Source organism: Pseudorasbora parva, chromosome 20 (assembly GCF_024679245.1).
Source record: "Pseudorasbora parva isolate DD20220531a chromosome 20, ASM2467924v1, whole genome shotgun sequence".
NCBI lineage: Eukaryota > Metazoa > Chordata > Actinopteri > Cypriniformes > Gobionidae > Pseudorasbora > Pseudorasbora parva.
In genome coordinates, this window is record NC_090191.1 from 7,212,524 (window position 1) to 7,232,199 (window position 19,676).

General features: G+C 36.7%; 1 protein-coding gene across 4 annotated transcripts; it reads right to left on the reverse strand.

Moving 5' to 3' along the window:
* Positions 1 to 268: 268 nt before the first annotated feature.
* On the reverse strand, positions 269 to 16,048 carry LOC137049226 (gastrula zinc finger protein XlCGF57.1-like). Of its 4 annotated transcripts, none has more exons than XM_067427703.1 (6): positions 15,939 to 16,046; positions 15,292 to 15,314; positions 14,761 to 15,003; positions 10,190 to 10,319; positions 8,577 to 9,875; positions 8,020 to 8,492 (listed from the first exon to the last, which is right to left on the reverse strand). In XM_067427703.1, exons 3-6 carry the CDS (start codon positions 14,945 to 14,947, stop codon positions 8,075 to 8,077), a joined length of 2,034 nt encoding a protein of 677 aa, XP_067283804.1. In that variant the 5' UTR covers positions 14,948 to 15,003; positions 15,292 to 15,314; positions 15,939 to 16,046; the 3' UTR covers positions 8,020 to 8,074. The 4 variants fall into 4 exon arrangements, with proteins under 4 accessions (XP_067283805.1, XP_067283804.1, XP_067283802.1 ...); XM_067427701.1 differs by having other exon boundaries at positions 10,190 to 10,322; XM_067427702.1 differs by lacking the exon at positions 15,292 to 15,314 and having other exon boundaries at positions 10,190 to 10,322; positions 15,939 to 16,048.
* Positions 16,049 to 19,676: the final 3,628 nt, after the last annotated feature.

The window sequence follows — 19,676 nt, forward strand, 5'->3', positions numbered from 1 at the left end:
TGAATAACTATAGTGTTCCGTGAGTATAACTCTCTGACACCAGCATTACAAGCGGGGCTAAACACCCCCTAACTTTAGTGCATATGATTGGATATTTGCTCATATCAGCGCGTATACTCACAGACTCACTCAAACAGCCGAAATAAACAGAAATATTTCAAGCAGAGAATTTTTTTTTTTTTATTAAATGCAAAACCAAGACACAAAAAACGCAATTCACAAGCTCGTATTGAGCCGTGAATGCTGTACCAAACGGTTCAATGTTTTATTGAGAATTGTGGCATCTCTACTAGTCACAGAGGCTCACTGTGACAGTTATTTTTAATGTAACTCCATTTTTCTTAAATCATCCTGGCGGCCCTTTTTTTAAACCCAGGGTTTGAAAATCAATGTTCTAAGATGATTTAGTACTGTAACAATAATCAGCACATTATACAGTCTCTCAAACATGAGGCGTTTCCTGTCTGTGAAATTCATTCCACACTGATGACATATAAAACCAGTTCTCTCATACATGAATCCTCATGTGGTAGTCCAGCACTTTTTTATACCTAAAACTTTTCCCACAGTGACCACATGTGAACGGCTTCTCTCCAGTGTGAACTCTCATGTGCCTGTCAAGGCTCACTTTTCGGTTTAAACTTTTTCCACTGTGTTGGCAGGTGTAAGGCTTCTCTCCTTTGTGAACTCTCATGTGTACTTCAAAGTGTTGTTTTCGACGGAAACTCTTTCCACACTGAGGGCATGTGTGGGGTTTCTCTCCAGTGTGACTTCTCATGTGGTCTTGAAAGTTTTCATGTCGATCAAAACTCTTTCCGCACTGTTGGCAGTTGTAAGGCTGCTCTCCGGTGTGAATTCCAATGTGTCTGATAAGGCTTCCTTTTTGAGTGAAACTTATTCCACAGTGTTGGCAGGTGAACAGCTTCTCTCCTGTGTGAATCCTTATGTGTTTATTAAGGTTTCCTTTTAGGTTGAAACTTCTTCCACAGTGTTGGCAGGTGAACAGCTTCTCTCCAGTGTGAGTTCTCATGTGTTTATTAAGGTTTCCTTTTACGTTAAAACTTCTTCCACAGTGTTGGCAGGTGAACGGCTTCTCTCCAGTGTGAACAATCATGTGTTTATTAAGGCTTCCTTTTTCAGCAAAAGTCTTTTCACAATGTTGGCATGTGTGAGACTTCTCTCCAGTGTGAGTTCTTATGTGTCGGTTAAGACTTTCTTTTCGAGCGAATCTCTTTCCACACTGTTGGCAGGTGAAAGGCTTCTCTCCTGTGTGAATTCTCATATGGATGTCAAGGTGTCCTTTACTACAAAAACTCCTTCCACACTGAGGGCATGTGTAAGGCTTCTCTCCAGTGTGAATCATCATGTGTCTTTCAAGGCTTCTTTTTAGACGGAATCCATTTCCACACTGTTGGCAGATTAAATTTCCCTTATTTTTAGACATTTTTTGTGACAAAGACTTTTCAGCCTGTGAGCAACTAAAAGGTTTTTCCACTGTATTGAAACATGTATTCTTAAATTGATCTTTCTCTTCCATTTCATTCAGTACTTCACACTCCTCTTCCAGCACCATCAGGTCTAAGGCAAAAAGAGAAAAATGCAAATTGACACCAATTAATGGCACAAAGCAACAGACAACAAAACATTTAGACATATGAAGTAGGGCTCGGAGATAAAACGATAAAGAAAGCTCGGAGGACACGGATATCGTTGACAAGTTAGTTTGTTCCGTGGTTTGGATATATTTTGGCGATCCCATCCGACATAAAACAGAGCAACGTGCCTGGGCTGCTTATCATAGGTTCACCACGCAGAGAATTTATTATTAAATTATCATGCTTCTTCGAAGATCTTCCATTTAACATTGAGCCCAACACAGCGGTAAAACTACATTAACTACATTTATGTATAGGCTTATCACCTTGTTAGCTTTAGTGGGTGACTTACAACAAGCTAACGTTATCAAACTATAATCACTAAAACATCGAACTTGTACATCGCTATCGTAATTGTTTGTCTTTGATGATGTATTAATGACTTAGTATCGCCTTTATCAAAAGAAAAACAATTTCATCCGATGTTTAAAATGAATAAAATAGACTAGACAGCCCTTACTGGAGATCCAGTAAGATTACACAATTAAGTATATGTAGTGCAATATTGAGTGTTTTTGTTCTATTTCTGATGCGAAAATCGTTCACAGCAGAACCTTAACGCGTCTCACAGCATCATGTGTGTTACTGAACGATTCAGCGTTTGAAAGAATCGTTTAAATAAGCGACTCAATGACTCACTCATTAAGACGGCCACCTGCTGCCACCTACTGGTGGTTTAATTTCAATGTTAAACTTACTTTCCAACATGTCTGATTTGTCTATTCAAAACAAATCTCAACACATTATTTAATGCAGTTGTAGTTTTTCAGTGTAAATTATTTAATTTGATTGGTAACAGCCCTTATAGTGTCTTATTTTAATTTAATGTATTGATCAAAATTACAAATATAATATGAAACCTGAAGCATAGCCTATATTTAATAAGATTAGGGGAAATGCCCTTTATAAAAGGTGAAAATATCACAAATTTCAAATGATTCAATAAAAATAAAAACCACAAATATGCAGATTTAAATATGTCAAAGCTGATTGAACACTGGTGAGAATATTGCTTCAGAATAAATTATATTTACAAACACACACGCACACACACACTTTTTTCCGGTCAAGCACATTTTTTACTTGGACAAGTGAATAAATGATTTACTTGTTCGAAGGACAAGCACATGAACATGCTTAATGTCAAGCCCTGTATAATGATATTATTGATATAAGGTTGAGTAAAAAAAATGCTGACCATAGTTAAGATTTTAATAAAAATATCTACCTCAGTTTAAATAAATTGTTCACCTGTTTGGGAAGTGTTTGTCATGTTTTGACAATAAAGGATAGTTTAAAACCACAGGTAACTGTCTGTTTTCACTCAGGAGCAAAAATATGCCTTTAAACTTTAAAGAAATAAAGATTTTACATTTATCGTGATATTTATCGATATCGACTGATATGGTAAATTATATTGTGATCATTTTTTTGGCCCATATCGCCCAGCCCTAGTTGTGACTATTGATTCCCTTATTCTGCACATATACTCATCCTCAATAATTTTGTTTAGTTCAGACTTCCACTTTTTCTTTATATGGAGTGTATTATCTGTTGAGTCAAGTATTTTTTCAAGCTATATTTTTGCAACTTATGTCTTTTATGTAAAATATATTGCTTCTTTATGTCAATGAAATACTGTTCCACACTAGTTGGGGCTTCCATAATAATTCAATTGTGTTTTTGAGTTTTAATATAGTTTATTTGTAGATACCAAAGTCACTTGATGAAAACGAGCATTTCTTTAAGACCAGAGAATGAATGCAATGTACTTCCCTTAAATAAATGATCAACTATGATAAGACCCTTCATAGTCCATTTTAAAGTACCATCCCACCTGAAGGATAGAAACTCAGGGTTATCTGCTATAGACATGGCTCTTACACAGGTCTACAAACAGGACTATCACTGCTGTGATTAAAGATTGCTTTGTAAGTAATCTTCTAATCTTATCAGTTCCATCTCCTCAACATCCCAGATAGCCTAAAGGGACTCAATGTTGCAACAGAAACTATTGAATCTCTCTTTACCAGCACTTTAGACACAGTTGCTCCCGGCGCTTAAAGAAGATTAACAAAAAATAGTCCAACACCTTGGTACGACCAGTATACTCGGGCCCTCAAAACAGCAGCCAGAAAAATGGAGCACAGCTGGAAGAAAACAAAACTGGAGTTTTTTCGCAATTCGTGGAAAGAGAGCATGATTGCATACAGAAAGACCTAGACTAGAAAGACTCGATCTGCTTATTTATCGACTTTCTTAGAAGAAAACAAACACAGCTCTGGGTATTTATTCAGTACAGTTGCTAAATTAACCAAAAATAAAGCTTCAACTTCTGATGTTTGTAAACAGCACAGCATTAATGACTATATGAACTTCTTTACTAGTAATATTGATAAAATTAGGAATAAAATGTGACCCTGTCTGTGAAACCCCGGCTAAAGTCGCAAAATTTAATTATGAGATTTTGATTGTGTGAAAGTGCCATGGCCATAAAAATGATGAAAATAGGTTGTGTGTTTATTGCTGTAAATGATAAATTATACCAAGGGGTTTGAGATACAATACTCAATTTTTAATTCATAACATTATAAATACTGAAATGAGTGATTTTATTGACATTACACTTTATACTTTTGCACAAAAAAAAATAATACCGGATGCGGGTTCCCTAAACATCGATTTTAATCATCTCAGGGGGGTTTTCAGCGCAACAACACCAGCTGATTCGTAAGTTATTCAGTTCAGGAACTTCTTTTTTTTACCATTAGGAAGAGAAAGACATTAAGATCAATCGGCACGAGCGGCAATCAGGTCATTGCGACTTAAGCCGGGTTCAGATGTCTCTGGAGATATTTTCGTGTCATCGCCAATATTTTAATATTTTATTTTTTGTTTTGTAGCTCAACATTGTGCCAATAATAACCATCTTAATTTAAAGTCATATTAGGCCCGCTATGTGTCAATATAAAACATGTTGTGGATGGTGGTGCGTCAGATTAATGCAGTTTCCCAACCGGGGTGCGTGGGGTGCCGCTTAAAAGGTTTCAGCACGCACTTGCACCGCGGTTCATCTCACATCTGATGATGCATCTTTAATATGGGTTGTAACTTGAAAATAATGCTTTTTTGTATGTTTCTGTCGATGGATACACGTGCTGGCTCCTCAGTTATACATTACAACAGCGATAATTATAAAAGAAGTGGGCAAAACGGTCTCTCTTAGTAAACTTTGTTTAATGCATGTGAGTGCTGCCGTATCTTCGAATATGAATACGGGTGTAGAGCCAGAAGACGCGATGGAGAACTCACGTGCGATCGCGATGTGAGAAGATTTGTGTCTGTGCGGTCATCGAAAGCGCGCACATGCACGTCTCAGCGCACAACTATTGAGCTCTCTTTCAAGTCTTGCGCTTGAACGGACAAACTCACACAAGAAGTAGCCTCTGTCAACATGTCCATCTTGATGAGTATCCAAGCAGACATAGTCTGAATATGCCTTAAGTGAACATACAGTCAAGAAAGCGATACCCCTGGGTCTTAAAGGGTCTGTTAATGTCAAAGAAGATAAGGAATCACTCACTGCTCTTGATTGAATAGCTTTTGTAAGTTTATTTAAACTGTTAAATATGCAGTAATTTTTCATTTGATTACTTTATTCAATTTATTTACCTAAAAACTAATGTTAGAGCTAGGCCTACCTGAAAAGCCCAAAAAGCATTATTTTATTAGTAGCCTATCTATGCTCAATACTAATTATTTGTGCTGCTAATTGTATTTACGTTATTTGTTATTTTCTTTATTTTTATTTGACAGTAGTCCTTTTTTCCATGAACATAGCAAATACCGAACCATACAGAAACCGTGAACCTGAAACTGTGAACCTAAGACCTTGATACAAATCGAATCGTGAGCAATCTGTACCGTTACACCCCTAGTGTAACCTATGCGAGGGGGATCCACAAAATTTAGAACATTTTCAAAGTGCGTCATAACTGAAAAAAGGTTGGGAAACACTGGATTAATTAATTAAGTTATCTAGATTTGACATGGCAGCACTTAAACGCGAGCAGGAACAGAAAATAGCTGATTGCTTAAACAGCTTTTTCGATATTAATCTCGGTGGAATTACCCCGAATAATGATATAACCGGGTTTATTAAAGAAAGTGCAGGGTGAGGGTACAAATGGTAAATAAATGATGACAGAATTTTCATTTTTGGGTGAACTATCCCTCTCTGTATTTTTACTCCAGTACTGTACTTAATGTTACATAGTAGCCCAGTAAAATAATTTAAGTTAGAGATTTTCTACTGAAATGTAATATATTAATTAATTTATATATGAATGACTTTTTCCATGGATATTTAATTTTATTAATACATTTATACATATCATTTCAATTTATTGATTTGGTAATTGTTGCTACAATCAAGCTCTTGTACCCCCAATTCATTTGAATGCGTTTGTGCTTTTTGGACATAAGCATCATAATAAATAGGCCTGTTTTACAAACCTTTAAGAATTTTCCCATAAATGTGTCATATATCACTGAAAATGGGAGAATCTCAGCTTTAATGTGGTATATCGCTCATATGCAGGATAATTATGCATCAAATATGTTGCAGTTTTAAAAATAAGGAAAAAATATGGAATTTCTCAAAAACATGATTTTCTGAGCCCGAAATTCAGCAAATCTTTAACGTAGCTATACTCAGTTAATATTAGAGATATCAAGGTTATATTTTAACAGAATGTTCGTTACATTATGTAGGATGATTTTATGTATAACAGTGAATCACAAAAAAAATGACTTTAGCTGGGTTTTCACAGAAAGGGTCACAAATTATAACCATACAGGCTCACAACTGGAAAGAGTTTGACTGGGGAAAATAATTAGTTTTTTTTTTACAACACCATTGGCGATATCCAAATGTATTAATAGTCCAGAAGCAGAGAAATGCTGGAGGGTCTGGGAAGGTAGGCGTCCACGTGCATATATTCTGGGATTGTCCGAAAATATCCACATTTTGGAAAGGGGTAAAAAAGGCTGAGATCATGAAAATTCGGACAAGCCTTCTAACTCCCGTTTTTCTTGCTTGAAGGGATACTCCAGGATTGGTGTAGTAATATATTTTGCATGTACTCTAAGTGCACAAAAAAACTACAATTGGATGAAGCCACATGCATTAAAAAGAAATTCATAAGTATGGAACTTTTACTTATTTTCTGTTGTATTTGATTTTCACATAATAATGTGTTTTCTTTCCACTCTTTACTTATTTATTAATGCACTTTTTTTTCCTTCTTAACTTGAGTCTATACTGTTGTCAAAGAATGGTTGATTGCTTTGTTTAAAAAATAATAATAATAATAATAAATATATATATATATATATATATATATATATATATATATATATATATATATATAGGAGATCCTTTTGAATATATATATATAGGAGATCCTTTTGAATATATATATATATATATATATATATATATATATATATATATATATATTAGGGCCGGGACTCGATTAAAAAAATTAATCTAATTAATTAGAGGCTTTGTAATTAATTAATCGAAATTAATCGCATTTTAATCGCATATAAATATTTGACCTGAGAACAATGAGAAGTAATTTTTCACATGTATTTTTAGTATACCATTGAATAATAACTGAATACATAAGCTTAATCAACAAAATATAGTTTATTTATTTCAGTCCAGCAGACCAGCGCAATGTTTGCCATTAAGTTTAGCAAAAGCATATTTGTGATATTTGAGGCTTGATGTGCTGCGGTGATACGCAAATTCATTGTTGTAAAGCTTGCACACTACCATGCTCTTGACGACGCTTCCATTCTTTCGTTTTGTAAAACAAAATTTCCCATCCACGGGGCCAAGCAAAGCAGTCTCATCAGCTTCTTCCTTCATGTTCACGCATGCCCGGCGTCTCAATCAGCTCCCTAGTTCCCTAGTCAGGGCACTGATCAGGACATAAGTCAATGGGCTGACTCCCTGATCAGTGCCCTGACTACTGAACTAGGGAGCGGATTGAGACGCACCCATGGTTTGTTGTTGTCGGTTGTCGCGCTAGTTGGTGTTCCAGTATAATCCGTCCGTCGAAACTGATTCATTGAAAAACGTTCCGCGGTGCAAAAATAAATGCGGTTACATTTTTTTTTTTTTTTCGTAATTAATGACTCCCTGATCAGTGCCCTGACTACTGAACTAGGGAGCGGATTGAGACGCACCCATTCTTCAATTCTTGTTTCAATTCTTGAAACAAAACAGCAAATAAAGAGACAAAACAAGTGCTATGGTATAAAAAATGTTTTATTTTAAAGCACACTATGTATATATGTGTGTGTGTGTGTATGTGTGTTCTCATTATAACTTTTTCCAAATATGCTTTTTAGATGTTACTGGCAACATGCCATGCATTGTAACAGTCCCGACTTGGCAAAAAGCACAAAGGCACATCGCAGGAAGAGCACTTCACTGGTGTCTTGGCTTGGCAGTGTCTGCACCTCAGACGACCTGTGGTGCTGTCTCCACTAATGTGCGCAGGTTTGTGATGTGCTCTGTGTGGAGTGGGAGGTAAACCAGCTCCCGCAGCTGCTGCCAGCTCATCAATCAGTGTCTCTCTGAATGCCTTCTGGTGCATGGGTACCTCTCCTTTATCTTTTGTGATATGCTTGTACAGCAAGAAGGCATTCATGATGGCAATGTCCAGGAAGTGATAAAAAAATGTATGGTACCACTTCTGGGTCTTGCGAATGACTTTGTAATAGCTGATCAGGGCATCGGAGGGGTCCACTCCACCCATGCACCTGTATGAACAGAAAAAAAAACATTAAGCCACATACTTTTTCATTTTAAATAGCATAAAAGATTGTTGATTATATAATACATACCGGTTGTACTCTTTCACTGCTGGTGGAATAGAGATGTCCTTAAACACCCAGCGCCCATCTGCTTCTCGTAATCTCCTCTGAACAGTATCCCCTGCATGGGCTGTGTGAATTGTTGAACACATGAACACATCCTTCGTGTCTCGCCACTGGACAAAGAGGAGGGGGTCCTTTCTCAACCATCTTATGCTGCCACGGGGAGATTTGGAGTCCAGAGTATTCATTTTTGTTTTTGGAAATCCAATTCTGTTTGTCCGAATTGTTCCACATGCCCAGATTTTCTTCTTTAGGAGGTCGCAGAAAAGGGAGGGACTTGTGTAGAAGTCATCTAAAAACAGCTTATAACCTGTGCCAAGCAACTGTGTGTTGATAAGCTTCATTACTGACTCATAACTGAGCCCCTTGCCAGTATTTCCCGACATCTTTCCCTCATAGACAAAAAAGTCACAAGTGTATCCATTGCTGGAGTCTGCCAGAACGAAAAGTTTGTATCCCCAGCGAACAGGCTTATTTTTCATATATTGTTGCATGCGAGCTTTAGAGGCAACCATCCTTTCATCTATTGAAATGTTCTGGCCAGGGTGATAGTTAGCTTTGCAGGCATCCCTCATCTCTATGTACAGTGGCTTTATTTTGCAGAGACGATCAAATCTTGCTGTGCCTTTTCTCTTCTCATTAGCAGCATCATCCACCAAGCTACTAAGGTGAAGGGACCGGCAGATCCTAAGAAACTTCTTCTTGGTGATCAGCTTTTTTGGGAACGGAAAGCTGTAAAGGTTACCTACTCGCCAGTAGTCGCTTAGTGCCGGGAGTTTTACTAAACCCATGTAAATTATTATGGCCATAAAAGCAAAAATGTCTGGCAATGACATGTCAATCCACGGGTTGGAGGGATTTGAATGGTGAATTGAGCCATAGTCATTTGTGTTTTTAATTACTGTCTGTAACATAGAGTTTGTAAAAAAAAGCTGGAAAAACTGTAAAGCTGTATATGTGTCTGTACGTTTGACCTTGGGTCCTGGTGGATTGGTGGGTCTGAAGGTGGCCTGTGGTGGTGTCACGTCTTGAATGTCAACATCATTCCATCTCTCGTCAGTGCTGGTTGAAATCTCAGCTTGACTGATACTGCTGCCAGTTCTCCCTCTCCCTCTCCCCCGTCCTCTGCCTCTTGGTCTTCTGCTGGCAGAACCTCTCTGAGAAGTTGGGTGGGCTTTCTTTTCTGATCTGCTGTCATGCCCCTCAGTTTGTATTTTTTTGCTGGCTGGCTCCCAGTCTTCCTCTGTTTCGTTGTCAGATGATAGTCTGTGAAACAAAACAAAAAAACAGAAAAAATGATTTACGAAACATTTACACCTTTCCTGTATTATACTATATTTACATGCTCACAAGTATATATACATTAACACTGGTGCATGCGTCCACACACACACACACACACACACACCTTTCCAGGAGCACACATTAACACACACACACACTAACACAAACAAACAAACACACCTTTCCAGGAGAGCAAATACACACCAAACACATACATTCGCGCACCAAATACACAGGACACCTCAAAAACGTTACATACAGTGTTAACTACATACGTTATAAAATATAACACTTACTTGTCGAGAAGAACATCTCTGCCATCCAAAAACATCTCCTCTGCAATCAAGTCAACGGATGAAACCTCGCTCTCATCTGCAGTAACGTCATCATCCGACTCATCGCTGTCACGCCGAGTGCACTGCTCCACTACTTAATCAAGTGAAAAGTGTTTCTTCATCATTCTCTTTGCCATTGTTAACCTACCAAAATTTCTTCAAGCTCCAAATCGCTCTAAACTTTGCACACGGCGTCTCTTTGCACATTGACCAATGTCACTGTTTTTGAGCACGGGCGCACAAGTTGGTGAAATCGTCCTGCTAAAACGGCATGTTAATCTTTTCAGAATTTCACTGACTATCAGACGAGACTGTCATTTTCAAATTCTGATGCAATTGGATCGAATAACTGCCAATCAAAGTGAGGGCGGTACCATCCTTAGGCTATTGAAGCCTGTGGACACCTCTTAGATACACCGATTGGCTCATGAGGTGTTAATCTAAAGGAGAGAGTTCAGCAGTCATTTAGATATCAAACAATTGCGACTGTTTACATGTTTACATAGAACTATAGACAGAATATTAAGATGCTCTGATTCCTCCATCAGAAAATTTGAAACGATGCTACTATGTTCCATGGCTGTTTATTGTTTTAGTGTATAGGGCATATAGTGTATGCTTATATGCATGTTTTTTGGTGGTCTGACATATCTGATGATTGTACCCGCTGTGTTGATTATTTCTTAAACTGGTTTACATCGTTCGAATCGCAAGAATCTCAGCTTTCCGCAGATGTGTGACATGCTCAGTTTTTTGAGTTTTTGCATTTCACGTTAAAACTAGGGGTGGGCGGATCGATCTAAATATCGATAGTATCGATGCCAACACTGGTAATGTATCGGATCGATACAGTTGTAATTGAATCAATATTTTAATTTAAATATCTTTCCTCTACGTTCATTATACTTTGCTTGTGTCTTCTATCTCTACCTGAGCAAACACTCCTTTCACATCCTGGCCGACTTTGACACTCCTCCCCCTCCTGCTGCTCTGCTGTGATTTGTTGTTGTGTCGACAAGTGACTCAGTGACACAACACGCCGAAGAGCAGCGAGTTGAGTGAGCAAAGCTGATAGCACATTGAATGAGAGATCAGGATGGCCGAGAGGAAGAGAAGCGTTGTGTGGAGCTATTTAACGGTACTACATGATAATACTGCAACTTGTGATACATGTCGATACTATGGCAACACTACAAACCTATACAAACACTTTTTTTTAAAAACTCTGTAAAGAATTAATTCTACAGTGCCTAATAACTAATAATGTTGTGGACTTCAATGCATTAATAAAAAAATATTGCCTAAAGATTTGATTAATTTACCTCAGAAATAATGGCATACTGCTCTCCCCTAACACAATTTTATTTATTTTTTTAAGTAAAAAGTAACATATTGGTATCGTCAATACTGACCCTATATGTATTTGGTATCTGATCGATACCAAATTTTGCAGTATCGCCAACCCCTAGTTAAAACCCCTTGACGATCCAGTGTACGGCCAGCGGGACATAGGACTTTTAAGGGGATAAAGATGCATGGCTATCCTTCTTTGATTGAGCATGTGATCACTCATGCAGTAAACACATTTGGATATTTTTGAAACAATTCAGCAGCGCTATCCTCTGTTGACAGTGAGGCAACTACTTATAACGAATAGATCACTTTTCTTCCACCAAATCGTTACCTAAATCCTCAAATACAGACACAAAGTCTGTCCGCAGATGAATACGGTGAACTGGGACTCTCATGACCTCCTTGCTGAAACTCTGTACAAGTCTACAGAATCCAACTGATGTTTCATCTGAAAAAGGCAAAACATCTGCATACACAAGACGGGACAGCACCCGTGTCCCTTAACACCTGCACTTCTACCTGATCTTCCTCCTTACCTAAAAGCAATACATACCCTTAAAAAGATATGATACAACCTGATTGGTCTGCTTTTATGACGTATATTTCACGACAGAGCTTGCTTACTGACCATTCAAAACAATTCTGTGTGGATTAAACACGGTCATTTTATGCGTGTTCATATTGCATTATTTTTACCAGCTGAGAGCTCATAAAATGTTCAAAACAGCAGCAGGATTTCCTCCATTGTATGCAGAAATGAAGATCTGCTGCAAAGAGATGGCAGTTCCGTCGTCTGTACTGACTAATGGACAACACAGCTCCTTTGATGAGAAGAACCAGGTATGCTTTTTGTGCGTTTTTTCTAGCATTTTCGAAACATGCTCGTTGGACCAAATATTGATGAGGCACTTTACCTCGTCGTTGCTCCATGTTTGCCCTCTACTCATTTTTGATACACGGAATGATCTTTCCGCGTCGTCAAATCAACTGACTTATATAGTGTCGCATTTTGTGACATTATCTTCTGTTTTTGGCTCGTTTACATGTCTTTGGTCCGTGTTGTGTTTATATATATCAATTAACAATCAAACCACACCAGAGTTCGTTAGGAAGCGTATTGAGACCCATCTTTTTAGCGGTTTTGGTCTGCTTGTTTGGTGCGCACCAGGGTTCAGATGGCAGGGTTCATTTTATTCAAACCCTGACAGGGTTCGTGTTATTCCTCTAAAACGGAGTGTGCCACCGGTGTGCGCATGTTCACTAGCTGCAACAAAAATTTGCTTCCACTTGCACCTAATGTCATATTTTTCAAAAATCTTTCATCAATCAACATAAAATAGGTGTCATTTGAAAGCTTAGAGTCTAAACTTTACAATGAATGCAGCCATTATTTTTGCCCCAAGCCCCTGTTAATTTCTGCACTTAGGATAATCCAAATGTGGTATTTCTAGTTAATTTAGATTTGGCTGAAAATCAGCAGTGCAAGGCACCACACCCATTTCACATTGTAAACAATCTTTGAAGTGTTTTTTGTATTATACATCTATTTATGAGAATTGATCGGGTCACTTGCACGAAGTAATTATCGGTCGCAGATGTGCCTGAAATGGTCGCTGGGTAGAGCCCTGTAATGTTTAAACATTTCTTCACAATGCTTTTCAGAACTGATGTTGTTGCCTAACGGTTTTTCTTCAAAACAGTGTGAAACATTCTGATCACTCGTTCATACAAAACAATAGAGTCGTTTAACTTTTGTAAGACACTTATTGTCAAAAATGGCTGTATGCAGGGAGGGTGTGGATCACGATGAATATTCATGGCTGAGGCGTCAACGACCTTAATATCAATGGGGAATGTGACAAAGGGAACTATAATGAATGTGAGGAGACTTATTCACAAAGTCATGTTTCCTTTAAAAGAAGTAATCTGACCATACATTGTCTGCACATAAAGACTTTAGACCTATAATACCATTTAAAAGGTTTTGAACTTTTTTTATATATATATTTTTTAATGTCTCTTCTGCTCACCAAGGCTGGATTTATTTAATCCAAAATAGAAAAAACACTAATATTGTGAAATAAAAAAATGATATGTGAATATATAGTAGAATATCATTTATTCTTGTGATCAAAGCTGAATTTATCCTCATTACCCCAGTCTTCAGTGTCATGTGATCTTTCACAAATAATTCTCATATGGTGATTTGATATATAAGCTAAACAAACATTGCTGGGGCGGCAGTGGCTCATTTACATTGTCTTCAAACAATCGAAATTACAGGGTACAGTGAATTACAGTGTAGCATGCCATTTCCCGTTTCCAGCAGGTGGCACTATGACTAACTAATATTGGCATGTAGATGTGTTCAGGCCAGGACTCTTATCAGACATGTTTGGGGCTGATTGGACATTGTATGCCTGACTTATAACAGCTTCCTGTTTCATGGCTAAACATCAGATTTTTAAGGCTGCCACAGACAGGGAAAAATTCTAGGGCTGAATCTGAAATTGCCCCATAAACCCTCAATCATTACTCCCTACATTGGTCCTCTAATACAGTTCACTTGAAGGAGTGAATGAAAACGACTGAGTGAATTCGGACAGCCGCTATGTGTACATCGGCTGTACACTCGTTATTGCAGTGGAGTGTGGGATTGAGTGAGTCAATATCGTCCACTATGATCTCGGACATCACTACAAATGGCTGTCCCCTCAAAATAGATTAGACGGTGCAAATATGATGATGATCTGACTAAATTTCTAGAAGTAGTTCATTACAGTTTAACGTCTGGAAATGGAAAAAACTGCAACATTTTTGCAGAGAAAATTCTAAATATCTCACTTCCTGTTGGGTTTTCATACTTCAGGGTATTTTTTGTAGGTATTGAGCACTTACATGCGTCTACTGAATTTCATACTCGTACGTGAAACGTAGCTCAAATATTGCTTAATTGAAATTTTGTAGCTATCAAGCCATTTTGCCACTCCTAATTCTGAAACCCATATCAGACGTAAATTTTTACCACTGCTGACGCGTGTGCAAAGTTTCAAAGTTTTCATAAGCCCCCAAAAAGCTATTAATTTGGGAGAATAATAATAATAAGCTGAGCATTTCCTCACACCATCGGTGCTCGGGCACTAATTAAATCATGATTCAGTTTTGAGAATGAAACTAACCTGTTAGTTCTTCAGTTTCTTCATCCTTTAGTCTGAATGTTTCCTCAGTCTTCACTTTTTCACTAGTTTGTTCCTCAGTTTCTTCATATTTCAAATCGAATACATTTTCAACCTTCATGTCTTCACTCTCCTCTTTAATAAACACCACCTTTATGTCTTCACTCTCCTCTTTAATACACTCCATCATTATACAAGAGTGTCTCGTGGATCTCAGTCACTTCTCCAGGAGTTTTTCTGTTTGTCCTGTTTAAGATGAGAATAATTAACAGAAAGAAAGGAAATCAAAATTCTCTCCTAGTTCAACACACTAGTAAGATAGTAAGTTACTGTTAAGTTTTTATTTTATTTTATTGAACTTTCAAATGACAGTTTCTTGACACACTTTCACAAATTAAAAAATAATACATTGTAACATAAAATTGAAGAAAACAAAAAAAACGTTAAACTTAAAATTAAAGGCCACCTAAAAAATTGTAAAAAAATTTTCAGAGCTTTGTGAAAATGTGAAAAATTGTGTTTTAAATTACTCACTTTAGTTTGATGAATACATTTTCCTAATAACAAAAACAAATTGCAAAAATATATTTTTCTTTTGTAAATGTCATATTCAGTTGCATGCAATAAAACATTTAAAAGTATTCATTTAATTTGTAAAGATTAACCGAGTAAAAGGTTTCAGTTAATTTGAACTCTTATAAATTGAGACATCTCATATCTAATGTGTGTTTTTCTGTATAAATTCTGTCAACAATGTTAAAAGACACTTCTTTGGTTTTATTTATTACACAAGAAATCCCCAGATGTATTCCCACTCAAATGAGGGAATCATTTTAACTCAAACTAAATTAGACGGAGGAGAAGAGATTTAAGCAAAAAGAGATATAATGAGATGATTAATGTATTTATAATGGATTCAAACAAGTTGACAAATGTATCTAAAGCTCCGGTTTTCTCGTCAATCGCCAGAGACTGAATTCATGTTTGAATTGATTCATGATAAAGAGCAAAATGAGACGCTCCGACTGTTACTCATGAGTTTATTATGTTAGATTACTCAAACGATGCTGATAAATGTTAGATAAAGCAACGCAAAGCTACATTCAGTAATACATCATTAATTCTGCTTCACTTTAAACGGTTTCTATCGCTTTAAACACTTTAAACCCTTAAAAACATACCTTTCTTCAGTCGAATCACAACAGATGCACGAGCTAGACACGGCGCAGTTTGATGATGTCACACGGCGACCAAAATAAAAGTCCCGTTCACACTATAGGCTTGTTTGAGATGCGCCTTGCCTCGCCTGAAAAAAAGGCGAGACTAGGCGGCTGCAGTGAGGGGAGGAGTGAAAAAAGTTCAGGCAAGGGGAGGAGTGAAAAAAGTTCAGGCAAACAGGTATTACGAGATTTTTGGTTTCTGAGATTTTCGGTTTCAGTGGGCGGAGCTTACATGAATATTCATGAGTTTCCCGCACATGCGCGTGAAACTGAGAATTTTAGCTTGCTCCTCCTTGTATCTCAGCAGATATAATCTATTGTTTCAAAAAAAGGTAAATCGTTTCAATGTCGCGCGAATTTATGCCTAAACATCAATTGTTTATTGCGTTTACGAAATATTTATTAGTTAGCAAGTTTTGTGCAGTGGTAGTAGCTATACCTGAATAAAAGATTACACGCTTTAAGCAAACTTCAACTAGTCGTAGCCTACTGATTTCATTTCGTTGTGATTTTCCTTTCTTTGTACCATGATGCTTTAAAACGGTATTAATAATTGTCATAATTTTTCATAAACCTGTATTTGTTTATGTGGACTAAAAAGTTAATCTATCCTGGTGTGATTTGTTCTTAAATTCTTATTCATTTTTATTTATCAAATAACTTAAAACCACACACAAGCATGAATGTGTTGCTTTAATAGGTCTACAGAAGTACAATTTGAATTAAAAGTGTCATGAGAAAAGTCTGCCTGTTTTTCTTTAGGCTAATAATACTGTTCAAAGGGCTTTCTTTTTTATGTTCACCAAGGCTGCATTTATCTGATTAATACAATTAAAAAATATTTTTACCAAATGTATTCTTTATATTTATTTTATTTTTTTATCTTGTGATGGCAGAGCTCCAGTCTCCAGTGTCACATGAGTCCTAACCCTTCAGAAATCATTCTAATATAGGGATTTTCTGCTCCAGAAACATGTATCACAGTTGAAAATGGTTGTGCTGCTTTTGCTGCTGTTTTCTGGATTTTTTATGAATAGGTAGTTTAGAAGAGCAGCATTTATTTGAAATATAAATTATTTGTAACATTTTGTCTTTACTGTCTTTTTGTTGTTGTTTGTTTACCAATAGAATCCTTTCTTGCTGAATAAAAGTTAACATTTAAATCATAGTGATTCCAAACTTTTGCCTTGCAAATCTTAAGAGTGATTTAAAAAAGTCAAGATGACAAAATGTCATAAATGTTTTAACATAGATTCAATAGTTTAAAGATGTTTAATTTTTCAAGATTTAAAGTCAAAAGTGTTTCTATGAAGCCCAATTAAGAACCTACATGTTTATGAAACACATCCGGTTTACCAGAAAAGTCTAGCTGTTTTAACTGAAAGCATATCTTTAAATATATATCAGTTCCATTATTTGTCTCAAGATGCACCCATTAATGTTTTTTTTTTCTCAGGCATGTTTAATGTTAAAGCTAAATGTCCTCCTAATTTAACTTGGCCTAATTCTAGTTAATCTAAACCCTGTCTGTGAAACCAGGCCTTTATGACTTTATGACTGATAAATTAGTGTTTGTTGTGCATCAAAACAGATCAGATATAAATGATCATCAATGTGTATCATCCAGGCAGTGCAACTGAAAGAAAGATTAAATGAAATGGTCAAATAAAGAGCAGATGACAGAGAGTAATAACAGTATAGGTTGCAAAATGTTTATTAGGCCACTGACATGGTTGTGGGTGTTATTTCAATCATTTGCAGAGGGATAACAGTTTTAAAGCAGAAGTGTATAACAATAAATAAAATGATAATCTGTTCATAAGCATATTATTTATCTGTTCTTCTATTGGAAATCGGATATGTGATCTGGAATATTTGGTTTCACAGTGTAAGTGGAACCTTAAACAGTGTCATTATTTTTATTTGTAAATTTATATTTGTTTGTAAAACAATTAATTTCAAACTTTAAAATTATTTTATTCATACATTTTTTTAATTGGAAACATGAAAAAAACAAAAAAACAAAAAACAAATCAGCAACATTTTTCAGGACTGTGACTAACCACACAGCAGACAGTTCACAATCAGAGAACATGAAGAATGTTCAGTTGTTATGCTCATGAAAAGGGAAAGGTAACACATCATGAGTAGGCTATATGTTACAAAAAATATAATGTCCACAGATACAATATAACAGGTTTATTTCAGTTGTTACAGGCAGTTCATAATCTGATAAAAGACACTAGAGCACAAAGGAAAATAACAACGAAATGAAATTTCTAAATCTATTCGACTAGGCTGCTTGAAGTTTGCTTCTCCTAACATTACACGTGAATGACTGCATTCATCAGGGACAATTGCACAAAACGTGCAAATAATAATAATGAACTGTTCTGAAACGATAAATAGTTTAGCCATAATCTCGCGCCGAAATGATTTACCTTTTTTGAGATAATCCATTAAATATGCTGAGTAACAAATGTGCGTGAACTAAAATTCTCAGTTTCACGTCCGGGAAACTCATGAATATTCATGTAAGCCCCGCCCACTGAAACCGAAAAGCTCGTAACACCGGACAGTTCTCTCCTCTCGTAGTGGATCAGACACCTGCGAGATCAGTTGCGGATATCGCGGGATTCACACTCGTGCGCTCTGTTGCTGATAAACTGGATGTAATTTAAGTTCTGTTGCTTTTATATGAAAATAAATATTATGAACAAGACACCCAAAGTTTTTTTTATTTATTTCCATTCGAAAGACCTGTTTATCAACCATTTTTACTTTAATTACATACATGTTTTTATATTTTTTTATAAAGACAACAATCACATAACCAACAGAGAGATCGCACTGTCCGAGAGTTTGGGAATATTCATACATAATTTATACACATAAAAACATGATATCAGAGTTTTAAAATCAAACATTTAAAAAACGAAAAATGCATCACGGTTGTTTAAGCCAATAAGCATTAAGCTGTGTCGTCAGCAAGTCGTTAATTCCCATCGTGCTTTTGGTCAGCGCAGTCGGTGGAGAGCAACTGCGCTCGACTGCAGAATCCGACACATCCGCCTTGCCATCGCGAGAGATTTTTGACATACGTCAGCATGACGTCAGAGCAAGGCGGACCGCCCTCGGACACATTTCTAACCGGCATGCATCTCGCGCTGATCACCGGTGATCGGTTCTGCGCAGATTTTGCTCATCTCAAACAAGCCTATCGTTGTGTCTAATGCTGCCTTCACGTGCTATCGAATTATAGTAAATACGAGTTTCCGAGCTAAAAAAAATAGCACATGAACGCCACCTGATGTCGTGTTTACCACTGGGAAGTTCGGAAATAATTTTGATACCCAAGTTCCTGAGATGGGCGTGGCAAAACTTAAAATGGCAGATGGGAGACTAATTTCTGCTGTGCCAGGTGTTTTATTAGTTTTTATTCCACAACAATTTCCTTGTCTTGTCGTTAAAGTAGTACATATTTACATAAATTCATAATCATTTGAAGCATATTTGTGTATTTTAAATACATTGAAAATCGCATCTAGTTGACCATCATTCCAGAATAGTGAGCAACCTCCCAGCTAACAATTTTAGGTTATAAGAATGTTTCCCTAACGTTCCCATTAAGTTCTAAAAACGTCTAGGAACGTTGAAATGTCCAGTTTGTGGAACGTTGTATTAACGTTCTCATTAGGT